General features: G+C 39.1%; 1 protein-coding gene across 1 annotated transcript; it reads right to left on the reverse strand.

Moving 5' to 3' along the window:
- Positions 1-1,361: 1,361 nt before the first annotated feature.
- LOC307255165 (purine nucleoside phosphorylase-like) lies at positions 1,362-8,738 on the reverse strand. Its single transcript, XM_080033800.1, has 6 exons — positions 8,624-8,738; positions 6,405-6,574; positions 5,814-5,917; positions 5,052-5,227; positions 3,667-3,857; positions 1,362-2,680 (listed from the first exon to the last, which is right to left on the reverse strand). The coding sequence occupies exons 1-6, from the start codon at positions 8,641-8,643 to the stop codon at positions 2,463-2,465; spliced, it is 879 nt and encodes a 292-aa protein (XP_079889926.1). The 5' UTR covers positions 8,644-8,738; the 3' UTR covers positions 1,362-2,462.
- Positions 8,739-13,643: the final 4,905 nt, after the last annotated feature.

The raw sequence follows: 13,643 nt of genomic DNA on the forward strand, positions 1-13,643 counted from the left end.
AAGAAAAAATTTGAGCAGCAACCCACTAGCTTGAGAGAGATAAAAAAAAAAAAAAAGTGATTTCATAAAACAATATCAAATGTTTGTGTCTGTTCTTTATGATCACAGAACAGTCTTTTAAGTTTGCACATATTTTTTTATCATCCAGGAAGAAATCCATCTAACAGGAGCCTTACAGTTGTATGAATAGACTTGAATCCACTGTAAGAAATGGACTACACTGTCCGACTACATGTTAAAATAAATATGACAAATGCCATTAAGTTCAGTTTGGTATTTTGCAGAGAAGTACAAACTTGCCAGAAGCTCCCACACTGTGCCTTAGCTTAGCGCCTTTAAGTATTCATCAGCTGCAGTTTACATGACCGGACAGTTTTTATTATATTGGACCCTGAATCCCGGAAACTAACCAGTACTTTTCCTCTACTGTATCACTATCCTGCCCTAGGGAAGTGTTTCACCCAATATGAGACATCATGATCCAAGCCGCGATTTGCAACATGAGATAAGTTTCCTCTCCTTTCTGAGTGGATAACATCACGTGGGAAGTGGGCGCCAGGTTTGCAGTGTGTCATTTAGTTTGTGGTAATTTGATTAAAACCAGAGTTAGTTAAGACTGTGGGCCATGTGTATAGTGAAATGAAAAAGGTGCAATGTCTACTAGACAGAGCCTCCAAAGATTCAAAGTGTAGTCTCTTTAGGTGGACTTGTTTGTGATTTTTTTCCCGTCAAAATCAGTGAATATATTCTCAACATCTGCTACCTGTCCGTACTAGTATTAATAACGGTGTTAATACACAGCCTGGCCATAGGCTCTTTAAACAGGCATGTTGCTAGCTATGTTGAGCCCATATGTTAACATAGCCTAGGCTGCGAATTTTCTTTAGTGCACACACAGTATGGATTTTGACTCCACTGTAATGTCCTTGTGTCAGTTTTTTATTTTTTAGTGCTTCATATCACTAAACAAATGTGCAGTTAATGCAAATGACATAGAACCCTACACACAATACACCCGGGGCATAGAACCCACAATGTACCCGGGGCAACCTTGGCGCTATGGTGGCTTTGAAAAAAATAGCATTGTGGGAGGTGTAGGAAACCACTAGTTTCACAAGCAGCATGTCATGATGTCAGGGGAACATTTGTACATTAAGAAGGGCACTGAAAACCAGAGATTTAACGTTGATGATTTGTAACTGGAATAATATCTAAGAGTTGGGTTTTTTCCTTTTAAGAAGGTGACTCAAAACACATCTGTAGGGGGAAGGACCTCACATCCCGCCATAAACAAACTACAAAGGAACACATACAAATCCGTTTTAGGATGTAGCAAAACAAGAGACCACACTGCTTTCAAGTTGAGTCATTTTATTGTAAAAGTAGATCCACGGTTTGTACAGTTTTTTTTAGTAACCTCTAAAAGCAGCCAGTCTGCTAACAGTGATCGGACATGGAAGGAGATTTTTCTTCACATCTATGTAACTTCTTCCCCATGCAGGATATAATCCCTTTACCCAACTCTGCTCGTCAAACATTTCAATATATTATCAAATCAAATAAAAAAAGAACTACGTAAATACATTCAGTATACTATAAATAAAATATTTAAAATATTTTTTTTTAACATCTTTTACGCCGTATTAAATTATTATTTCCACCTCTTAAGCCGTGATCCCATGAAGACATGCGTGATGGTGAGTTGGTCCTTCTCGATGTTAACTGATATCAGGGAATGTCAAAGAACCGGAACAATAAATATTAATATTTTATTAAGTTAAACGTTATTTAAGTTAGAAATTGACACAATGCTGAAACATTATTCGGCTGAATACAGCGCAGTAAATCGCAGCATGGATTTATCATAGAGAACATCATCATTTGTCTGTACACCTTCAAAATGTAAACGTTGATAGAGGAGCGTAATCAACAGTGGACCAGTTTTTTAGCTTTTTTTTATGACTAGACTTAAAGGTGCAATATGCAGTTTTAGGGGAGGGGGGTTTGTTTACATTTCCAGATGCATGCAGTTAGTTTAAAGAACATGTTTACTCTACATGTAATTCTTAGTTTTTCTAAGTATTCAATTATTCTTGATTATAAATCAAATAGTTTTTTATTGTGTATACCTGGAACCAAACCAAACTTAAGACTAGAATACATATATCAACAACAGTAACACAGTAACTTTTCAAGTTAGCTTTCTTACTTCAAACAGTGTTCCACGGATCCAATTTTCCTGTGAGGAAAGTTTACTTATTCAATATACCTCAGAAAATGTTCACTTCTCTGACACAACCAAAAGTTACATAGTGCACCTTTAAAGTAACTATGTCTATGGAGTTCTAAAACTATACAGCGCTTTAAAAAAAAAAAACAATCTCCAATGTGACCCAGAGACAAAGCAGGACAGTAGCTGACCTGGGAACAGCAAGCATACAGTCATACAGTAGTGTGCGTTTTCAATAAGAGTTGTTGTTATGCTCCAACCTATCAACCATAGTGGACACCAGTTTCTCCAGTTGCTCCGCCCTCAGTCTGCCTGTCTCCAGCACCTCTTCGTGGTTGGCTTTCTCCTCGCTGTCGTAGTCCATCACCGAGCGGTTGCTAACCAGCGACAGAGCGAAGCAACGTATCCCGGCGTGACGCGCAACTATGACCTCATGGACCGTGCTCATCCCTGAAGACAAGACAGAGAAGAGGAGGTGAGAAGTTAGACTGCAAGGTTCTCACCATTTGGTGTTTGGTGTTTTGTGCCCCCAAAGGAGCCTACAAGGCAGTGCTGCCTGGAAGGCTTCGTTGGGGGCACAAAAGACCATCGGGCTCTCCATTCATTGTCCCTATTATCAAAACGATGTGGTCGAGATTTACATTAAAAACTTAAGAAATCTAAAAAAAAAAAATCTGATAATTTCCTACACTTTATGACAAGGGAGCTATTCCTTTTCTATTTTTTGCATGTATTATGATATTATGGGCATTACAAATAAATGATCAGCACTACTTTATGGAAATATTGTGTTTACAGACTGTTTGCACAAGTGTGATGCATTTGAAAATGAACTAAAAAAAAGAACAGGAAATGCATTCAGTTCTTGGAATCTGTTATTAGTCAACATGTGGTTAATGGAGATTGGTCAACAGATCTTACTAAATACAGCAAACGTACAAATATATACTTGCACTTTGTAACGAAGATATTATCAATACATGGTTAGTCAGGTCCATTTCTCTTTGAAGCATCCAGCCTCAGCAGTGGGGCTAAAAACTTAAACGCTGCTTAAAAGTCAGGTTCTGGAAGGCTGGTCTTGTGACTGTAAGTCAGTAGGACTGATTTAAACCCTGTGGGAACGTGTATGCTTGAATGCTCCCTTTGAGATTAAGACATGTCTTAAATTCTTCCTTATAAGGATAGGGATGAAATTTGGTTTAATCTTAATGTCACGCGGAAGGGTGTGCTAGTCATATTCTGTAGTTGTGATGGTTGAGGTCATTGAAGGTCGTCACGTGTGTGTGTGTGTGTGTGTGAGAGTGAGAGAGATAGAGAGAGAGAGTGTGTGTTAGTGAGTAAGTGAGTGAGCTAGTGAGTGACCTTGTGTGTGTGTGATAGAGAGAACTAGTCAGTGCGTGTGTGTGTGTGTGTGAGAGAGATTTCTTGACACTCACCAACAGCATCTGCGCCCATCCTGTGCAGCATGCGACACTCTGCGATGGTTTCGAAGGAGGGCCCTCCCAGGACCACGTAGACTCCCTCCCTCAGGAAGGCGTTGTATCCCAGCTCCGACCCCACGTCGTGCGCCAGCTGACGCAGCTCGCGGTCGTAGGCGTCGGACATGCAGGGGAAACGCACGCCAAACCTGAACAGAATAGAGTAATGTTTAACTGTGCTTCTCAATACTGAAATTCCCCCAAAATTACACAAGAACGGTTAAAGCAATACACCAAATTTCTGAAATTGATCCATGTCCTTGTGTAAGATTTGTAATGTCAGCTTCTGCAAAATATAGGTCGGTAAGTCACTGCTGCAGTTCATGGGGGAAAGAAAACACAATGGAAATGTTGTTCCACTTCCTGCATTGATTCCTTGAAATGACAAAGTCACGTTTACAAGCCGTTGAGAACAATAGGTGCTTTTGTTGAAACTGACTGTTGTACTCCAGGGCTGAAGTATGGCAGTTTAGTGTGGGAGACTGGGAAAATGCATTGAAAATTACAGTTTGATATAAATGGCGGCGAGAGGAAACTTGGGTAACGCTGAGTCATTTGAGCAGTGAATGTGTCACTTGCTTTCAAATTTTATTGATCTATTGGAATGAAAAAGACTTGGCCACTTTGAGCCGATTGAATTTTTCTTCAAATTAAGTCTTTGGGCTAAGTACTAAGAAAAGAATGAGCTGACTATGTTAGAATGTTGGTGAACTGACCCTTTAACTATGGAACTTTCAGAAATTCCTTCTCAAGTGAGCTGTCAGGGTGAGCGAGCGAGCACTGACCGAAACAGTGGTACACGAGACAATGTGATTGACCGGTTATAGTGATGGATGAGGTAAGTGTTTCTGCATAATTTCCTTTCTTTTAGTTTAACTAACATAATGATTCTGTCATATCTGGCTGTTGTTGCTAGCCAGTTGAGCTTCTTCTTCTCCTGTTTAATATGTGCAACACACTTGCACGGTACCCACAGAAATGTCACATCCTTTAGATTTTAGGGGAAACAACCTGTTTTAGGCAACAACAAAAGTCAAATTTTTCAAGCTACGTTGCTAACCATTCACCCATACTGTATATGCACTATATAATGTAAATTGTTTCATACATTTAACATAGTGGATGTTTAATGAGTAGTCTCTGTTTTAAGTTTGAGTTGACATGATGGTCTACTTCTGTTGAAGTCTTCCACTTTGACGAAAACAAAATTATGCAACGGACAGAAAATACAGGTTGTTTAAAGCCATACGACATGTCAAATTTGAATGTCAAATATGTACCGTAAGCAAATTTCCTTACAAAGACTTCCAACCATCCATCCATCCACCCCTCCCTCTACACACCTGTCCTCATTGGGCCCAGCCAGGGGGTTGATTCCAGCGAAGCCGGGCATGTTGATGTGGTCCTTTATGATCATAACGTCTCCCACTTTATAGTCCTGGTTCAGGCCTCCAGCCGCGTTGGTGAGGATCAACGTCTGCACTCCCATCAGCTTGAAGACTCGCACGGGCAACGTGATCTGGAGAACACACAAGGTCACACGCAACACACAGACAGACAGACAGACACACACACACACACACACACACACACACACACACACACACACACACACACACACACACACACACACACACACACACACACACACATAATCATGAGAAACAAAATAAGGATAGGAATATGAATCCTTGAAAGTGTTGTTTTGAGGGGACATTTAGTTTTTTTACTCTGCATGTGAAGTGATTGGCAATGGACAGAGCATAACATGAAGCATGATAACACTTTGGGCATTGTAAAAATGAGGTAGTTTTCATCTGTTTTTCCCTGAACAAGATCAAGATTAACCATGTGGCTTCTTCTCAATGGAGGAACTGTGACTACAGTACGCCGGTCTACAGTATTACTGGTTGAGGTTTTGAGAGCTCTTTGTATCTGAGAAATCCACAAACCTCAGATTAACATTTGAAACACTTAAAAGCTGCCTGTCACTCCTGAAACAATATCCCAGTTACTCATAGCAGCCCTCTGGCCGTTTGCACTAGCAACACTAACTATAACTTATTAACTGTGCAGACTTGTGCTGTTGTATAAGCTTTACTCACCTTCTGGATGGGGTAGCCCTCGTACAGGTGAAATCTGCCCTGCATGCAAACACACGGCTTCCCTTTTAGTGTTCCAAAAACCAGCTGGCCAGCGTGACCATGCACTGCAACACACACACACACACGCACACACACAGTTAGCCATCCAGTGCATTTAGTTATAGCGCAAAAACATGCACAAACGCATACAGTGGCTTGCAAAACTTTTCATATCCCCTTGAACTTTTCCACTCAGTCAATACTTTGTAGAACCACCTTTTCCTGCAATTACAGCTGCAAATCTTTCGGGATATGCCTCTATCAGGTGCGCACATCTAGAGACTGACATTTTTGACTCAGGGGGGCTGAATACTTATGCATGCCACACTTTTCAGTTTTCTATTTATAAAAAAATTAAATAAAACCATGTATAATTTTCATTCCACTCCACAATTAAGCACCACTTTGTGTTGGTCACATAAAACCCCAATAAAATACCTTCACGTGTGGTTGAAACGTGACAAAATGTGGAAAAGTTCTCGGAATATGACTACTTTTGCAAGCCACTGTATATTACCAGCTGTGTGTTTTTCCCAGACAGCTTGTGCTTACCTGTGCTCCGTGGGAAGTTGGGAATGTTGCTGTACTTGAAGACTTGAGGGTCCTTGATCATGTCAGCCAGCCCCCCCATTCCTGAACCGCACACGATTCCCACAACCGGCCGAATCTGCGTGTTGGCCATCAGCCAATCAGCTGTGGTGCGCACCTCCTCATAGCTGACACTGAGGGGGTGAGGAGAATAACAAAAGCTCTTTTCAAAACCGTGTGACACATGTAATTACAGGGATGTCTTCATTTCCCCTCTTTGCATGCTTGGTCATGCTGCATTCAGTGACCAACAAATAACCAGTAATATCTGATTTAACCAAAAGGAATTTGGACGGTGGTGGCATCCTGTACAATCATCATTGCACTGGAATTAATGTCTTTCATGGCTGTTGGTGGGATTTATATTTATAACACACAAGTGCACGCACACACACACACACACACACACACACACACACACACACACACACACACATCCTGTTGTGGGTCTGGAATTAAATGGTTTGAAGGCTATATTGTGCAAACAATGACTCATGTATCGAGGGGATGAAGCACGGGACCTTAACACACCTTGAGGATAAATACAGTTAACATTATTACACACACACACACACACACACACACACACACACACACACACACACACACACACACACACACACACACACACACACACACAGGGTTTATACTTCTGTAACATATGACTCTACTCGAGAATTATACTACTAACATTGACTTGAAACACAAGTTAGACAGGTCAGCACAGTCAACATACCAAAACTCAAACACACACTTTGAGAGAATATCAGTGTAGCTCAGAAGCTCGCCAATGTTCACTTTTAAAGGGACACTATATAAAGTTAAGCAGTTGAGCAATTAGGCTAATATTGGTTGCATCGGAGAACGTTAAAACATTCTGAGGTGTTACCTTGGGCTTACGAAATGGTAGGAGTGTGTGTGGTAGAAGTTTAAAGTGGAATAACATGATTGGATGCAAGTCAATTACAAGCACCTCAAAGTTGTACTTATCATAGCATACTCAGTCAGTAGTCAGATTAATAATACAAAATGTATTCCCCTGTTAAATTAATATTATAGGTTATTATAAGATTAGACTTTATTGATCTCTGAGGGGAACATTTAACAAGCTTACCAGTTAATATGATTTGTTTAAATGAGTTCCACCACTACAACCAGCTGCAACCTTAATTTAAACGCGAGTACATCAATTATTATAATCCAATAATGTAATATAGGCCTACAGGATTAACACGAAAGGGACCATTCTCCACAATGAGTACAACAAAGGCTGTATAATATACATTGGGGAGGACATGTTCCCCCAACTATTCAAGGACATTTTCGTCCTACTATTTAAATACGTTCGAGATCTCGCCCCAAGTATGTTGATGTGTAAAATGAGGCCTGTGTAAGATAGTTTTCTTAATGGGTATTGCCCCTTTTTACCTATGTATAGGCCTAATATCTGAGTAAATCCTCCACCAGAATAAGGAGATTTTTGTATTTCATGTCTCGTGTTGTTGAGTCTCGTGCGGCGAGCCATCTGGCCGAGTAAAAACTAAACTGAAGCTGCACAGTCAGTCGCTCACCCATTGAACACACGGGCCTGTGTTACTGTAAATACGGTGTCAGTTGGCGTTCACGCGGAATAAATGAATTTCGTCTGTGAGTGAGTGAAGGTCGGTGGGTTTCTAGAAGTGACGTCACGACGGGGGCGCGGGGGTTTTTCCTTCCGTTACTAAGCCAACCGGGGCTGTTCCTAACTTTCATGCGGTATTTACGGTAAACCAAATAGAACGTGTATTTGTTCATTCACTTACGCTACCTGTGTGGTGTCCATGAGGAATAACATCTATTCAGAGGCACACAGAGGAGCGAGACATCCCAACGAGGAGGCAGTCGCGCGCGCTTCTCAGCCCGTTTTTTTTTTATTACCAGTTTAATCATACGGCTCGAGCGTTTGCCATTCTCTGTGGATTTGGAAGAGAAATGTAACTAGGCTACATGTAAATTACGTATTTCATTAAAAGAAACACCTCCTCAACCGTTAACTTGTCATATCAATAAGCCTACAACACAGCGAAATTAAAGGTCTGTGTAGAAATAGTATTGTAGGAATGTTTTCTATCTTACATAACCACATTAGAGGTTTTTTAATCGTAAACATTGTTAATAATATAGTAATTGTTGAATGTACTCACCCAGATACAAAGTCGGACATGATGAACGCGCACGTAGATAGTCGGGAGGTAAATTGAGTCAGTTCAGGGTTAGTTATCCGGGTTTCCTGATGGAGGGACCGGTTTTAGGTTTACGCCAAGGACTCACCCCCCCTTGCTGCCACATCCCATCTACGTCACAGCCCGGCAGAGGCTCTGATTGGTCAAAGCGCAGGTGTTCTTAGGACGCGCCTCTGATGCACAGCCTCACGACTCTGTGATGCGTTCAGGAGCTCACCTCAAACGAGTCATCATTGGAGTAGATGTCTAGACTGGGAATTATGGCAAAATACACACGAGGAGGGAACACGAGGGTTTTTGTTTAACCATTTCGGGCATAGTATTCTCCAGAGTTCAGCTGTGTCAGAAGTTTCTTCTTGTTGTGATGCTATAATTGCACCATCACATCATGCATCAGTGGGTTTTAACTGATCACAATATACAAATTGTAATATTTTCTTTTTTCTTTTATAGTTTTCACATGATACATCATTATATCCATTGGTATTTTAAACACATATCACTATCACATTATCAGGTCATAAAAGTTATTGAAAAATGTGTTTAATTTTTTTTACATTAAATGAAATAACATTTTGCATGGTGTGGTTATTTTTTTTTGCAAAAGTGAGTACAATTAACGTTTTAAATTAATACTTTAAATGAAGTTGAAATTATTTTTTGTACTATTTTATTTCACATTAATTTTGTGCAGGAGATAGTACGACACATCGTTTTATTTGTTATATATTATAGATATTTGATAGGTTTTAAAACATTTATAGCAATATAGCCTACACGTTATCTTCAATGTAAACCTATATTTTAAAACAGCAGGATGAAAACTTATCGAAACAAAAATAAGCAAGTTACGATAAAAACTTTACAAGTCTGAAATATTAACCACACACTTCAGTATCTTTAATTCTGCCCTTTCTATTATTGTCCCTCAATAGTTATTCGAGTCACGGTTTTCTTTTAGCCAATTCTGTCTGTATGCAGCCTGTGAGTGTGTCCACTTTGGTGTATTCATTGTAGTTATTTCCGACAGCACCTGAATGCAGCATACCGCATTCTGCTTCTCACAACGTGGTCCTGTTGCTGTTGGTGCTGATCTGATGCAATCGCCCTGCTGTAGACACACACACACACACACACACACACACACACACACACACACACACACACACACACACACACACACACTTGTGACAATGAATGCATAATATCGAAAGATTCACACTTTAATGAATGCATGTGAAACATTTATCCATCATTTATAATAGACATGTACTTTGTTATTAAAAAAAGGGGAAGTTGTTGCTGTTGGAAGGTTATAAGCAGCTGTTGAGTTGTTCATTTGTATGGTCATAAGTGACAAGCAGGCAAACAGTAAAATGCTTTTCAGAAAATATAGATAGAATATAGAGAGATCAAATTGAATTAGTGTCTATTTCTCTATTTTACTCATCAAAAAACTCTCTGTAATTTGTGTGGAATGCATCACATTTCTACAGAGAAAATGTAAAAAAAAGTGTTGATTTATCATCTCAAGGGAACAACAAAAAGAAACAATGAATCAAATCATCCAAGGTTAAAATAGTGTGCCTGGAAGAAGGAGAACACTACTGATAACGATGACAAGAAAAATACTCATGAAAGAAAATGTATGACTGGTTGTATTAGGATGACACACTTACTGTAAAGGCCTTTTCATCGTTAATCTGACTGTGGGTCATTCCAGTGTATGTGTGAGTTAGAATGAGACACACAACTTTAACACTACAAGCACGTGGAATTACTATTAATCAAACTACTTATTCCCGTGATCAAGAACTTATTTTACGATTCTTAGAAGACAATCAGGCTCAACAAGGCAATGTCTGTTCCCATGGCTGAGCGTGCTGCTTGAGAAAAAGGGCAGAGCTTTATCAAAACTGAAAGGTTTTATTCCCTAGGGAATGTGGAAGTGGTAAGCGTCACGTTATGACTGTGTGTGTGTGTGTGTGTGTGTGTGTGTGTGTGTGTGTGTGTGTGTGTGTGTGTGTGTGTGTGTGTGTGTGTGTGTGTGTGTGTGTGTGTGTGTGTGCGCGTGCGTGCGTGCGTGCGTGTGCGTGCGTATGTGTGTGCGTGTGCGTATGTGTGTGCGTGCGTGTGCGTGTAGGGTTATGGACTCATTCAATATAGACAAGATTGAAAAAAAAACAGGTGGATTTTGAAAACATGATTATTTACAGTAAATGTCATTGCAATTTGACAAGTGTTCAAAATCCGCTCATTTGTTTAGGTGTTAATCAAGTGGAAACTGATGATGTCATGACACTAACGAAAAGTTAAAGGTTCACCAAAATCCCCAGGAATGATCCAACCGTACCAAGTTAAATGGCAATCTGTGCAGGATGTATTGATGTTAACAGACACAAACTAGAAAGGTTAAGACAGACAAAGGGAAAGAGCCCATGTGATTTTAATGTGCAGAATTTAGAATATAAAATTATTGTGGTGTATATGTACAACACGCATGCTTTTTTTTCTCTACTGTATGAAAATAGAATCTGATCTGTGTGCCTTTATGTATCATTGGTGAAAAAGTATTCAGATAATCGTCTTAAGTAGCAATGCAACAATGTAAACACAAAGCAAGTCAAAGTCCTGCATTCAAAATGTTCCTAAAGGAAACATTACACAAGTACTAGAAACAAAATATACTTAAAGTAATAGTCAATTTCAGTGTTATATCACTATTATTATTATAGCAGTTCATTATTGTTGATGCATTAACATTTAAGTGAGATTGTAATGTAGTTGCTTGAGTTAGCAGTCATTTTAACTTCATCAAAAATAGTTTTGTAGTTTAATCTCATATATAAAAGTGAAATATCTCCTGTTGAAAGTAGTGGAGTAGAAGTAGGCCTATAAATTACCATAAACCGTATTAATGTGCACGATGCAGTACTTGAATTTGTGTGTTTTGTTCTATGTAATTGCTTTGATAGCAGCACAGAGCAGCCAGTGTTCTGCTTAACCACTGTTATGTAACGGCTGATTAGTATTCACACAGTTTACCATACTGGAGCACAGGCCAACAACCTGCAGCTCTTAGACGGCAAACAAAATAGGTAAAAAATAATGTGGATATAAATACATATATAAGCAAAGCAGATTGTTTATTTGCAAATCGATTGAGTAACATTTTTATGCTTCTTTATGGTGCAAAAGAGTGCAAAAAAGTGCCATGTGTGTCTCCATGGGGGCATATTTATTGCTACCAGACTTAATCCACTTACATACTTTATCATTACTGTAACTTTATTAGTACAGATCGTACTGTGTGCACACCACAGTTGGCAGACTTAAACCAAATTCTCATCAGACAGTGTTTTTTTTATTCCTGACACAGTAGTCTTTCTTAATGCCAAATTTTAAATGTTAAAAAAAATATCTTCCAAGCTTCCTGAACATTGTAGATTGCCGTTTGCTAAATTATATCAAAGTATTATATGCACATTCATATTCATTGTAGAAATCAAACATCAGTTTTACTTTAATTTCTGTTTCTAAGCCTCTAACTGACAAAGAAGCCATTTTCATGACTGGTTGCCGTGACACAATGCTTTCAGATAACATCTATTTAATCTTATTGTCTGTGGGGAAACTAACTGGGTCATCCTCCTTTTGTGTTGTGCGCCACCTGATCCCCTGACTGACTATAGGCCCTATACCCACCGAGCTGTGAAAGCTATTTTTAGCATCAGGGCTCTGAGAAAAAGCAGTTTTAGTTGTTTGGTTGATGCGACGGCCTGTTGAATCATTACTTTGGTCCAGGTTGAAATATCTCTAAAAATATTTGAAAGAAACGAAAATGTTCTACAGATAAGATAGAAGATGGAACACTTTGGATACGTTCTAATACACAATGTAACATTTTCCACTAGTTCAACACATCAGCTTTGGGGTGTGTTTTCATGCTAAACATTTGCCTGTACCTATAATATATTAACATACAGGGTTAATATAAGTTTAACATGATATTCAAGGGCTCAAAGTGAGAACTTGAGAAAAGCGTTACAGTATTAACTTGTTTTTCCTTTGCTCCAACACTTGCTTTACAATACCATAGCTACTTCTACTTTACTTTTCTTCATATTGCACATTTCAATGTATTTACTTTTCTGTACCATTTGGTTCTGCCTTACTTTTTAATTAATAATTTCAAATGTATTTAGTGTATATATTACTTATCTTTCTTATCTTACCTAATTTCATCCTTTTGTACTTATTGCACCGTGGTTCAGAGAGAAACATATATTCGAATCCTCTGTTTGTCTAGCACATATTGCAGAGATGGAGAATAAAGTTCACTTGACTTGACTTTTGGAAGCCATAAACTAACGTCCCTGCAGTCTTCCAGAAGTAAATCTTGAGTGAACACTTGCCTTACAGGCTTTACTGTGCTCCTTTACAGCATTCAAACTCACATAATTGCATGCGGTATCCTCGCCCAATATATCACCCCGAGCCACTCCGACCTCAGATGCTCCCTACCAGACACACAGCCTCACCAGATGGAAAGAGTTCCCAAGTGGGCTATGAGGGATTTTGATAGTTGCCTCCATACCTTTGTCTATTGTTCAACATTAAGCCATTCCTTATGATGTGACGTTGTGCAGCAAGGAAAATAACACATACTCTTTTGATTATAATTTATTTAAGTTTAGCACAAAGATTTGTAGGCACTTTTTGTTGGTGTTCTTATTATCAAGTCATGGCAACACTATGCTGCCTCTGAGTGTTTACTTCAGTCCAAAACCCTTTTTATTTGGTTAAAATTGTAATTTTTCTGTGACTTTCTTTGTCAGTGATATTTTAAACAAAAGTAACATACAGTATTTCACAGGTGAGCTGACAGTGGAGCTTGTGAAAGGATAACGCAAAGAGCTGCTGATTCAGTCACTGAAAATTCAGTCTCAGTTCAGCTTTAGGATTCGAAGTTAAACAATGG

Source organism: Ammodytes marinus (assembly GCF_949987685.1).
Source record: "Ammodytes marinus genome assembly, chromosome: 9".
Lineage (NCBI taxonomy): Eukaryota > Metazoa > Chordata > Actinopteri > Uranoscopiformes > Ammodytidae > Ammodytes > Ammodytes marinus.

What these genes read in the sequence shown, in the direction of transcription:
- LOC307255165 (XM_080033800.1), bottom strand. Translation starts at nt 8,643, where the DNA reads ATGTCCGACTTTGTATCTGG. An exon ending in CAACTTCCCACGGAGCACAG is followed by an intron (nt 5,918 to 6,404) that starts GTAAGCACAAGC and finishes TGTGTGTTGCAG; the next exon opens with TGCATGGTCACGCTGGCCAG. An exon ending in GCTGGGCCCAATGAGGACAG is followed by an intron (nt 3,858 to 5,051) that starts GTGTGTAGAGGG and finishes TATTCTGTTCAG; the next exon opens with GTTTGGCGTGCGTTTCCCCT.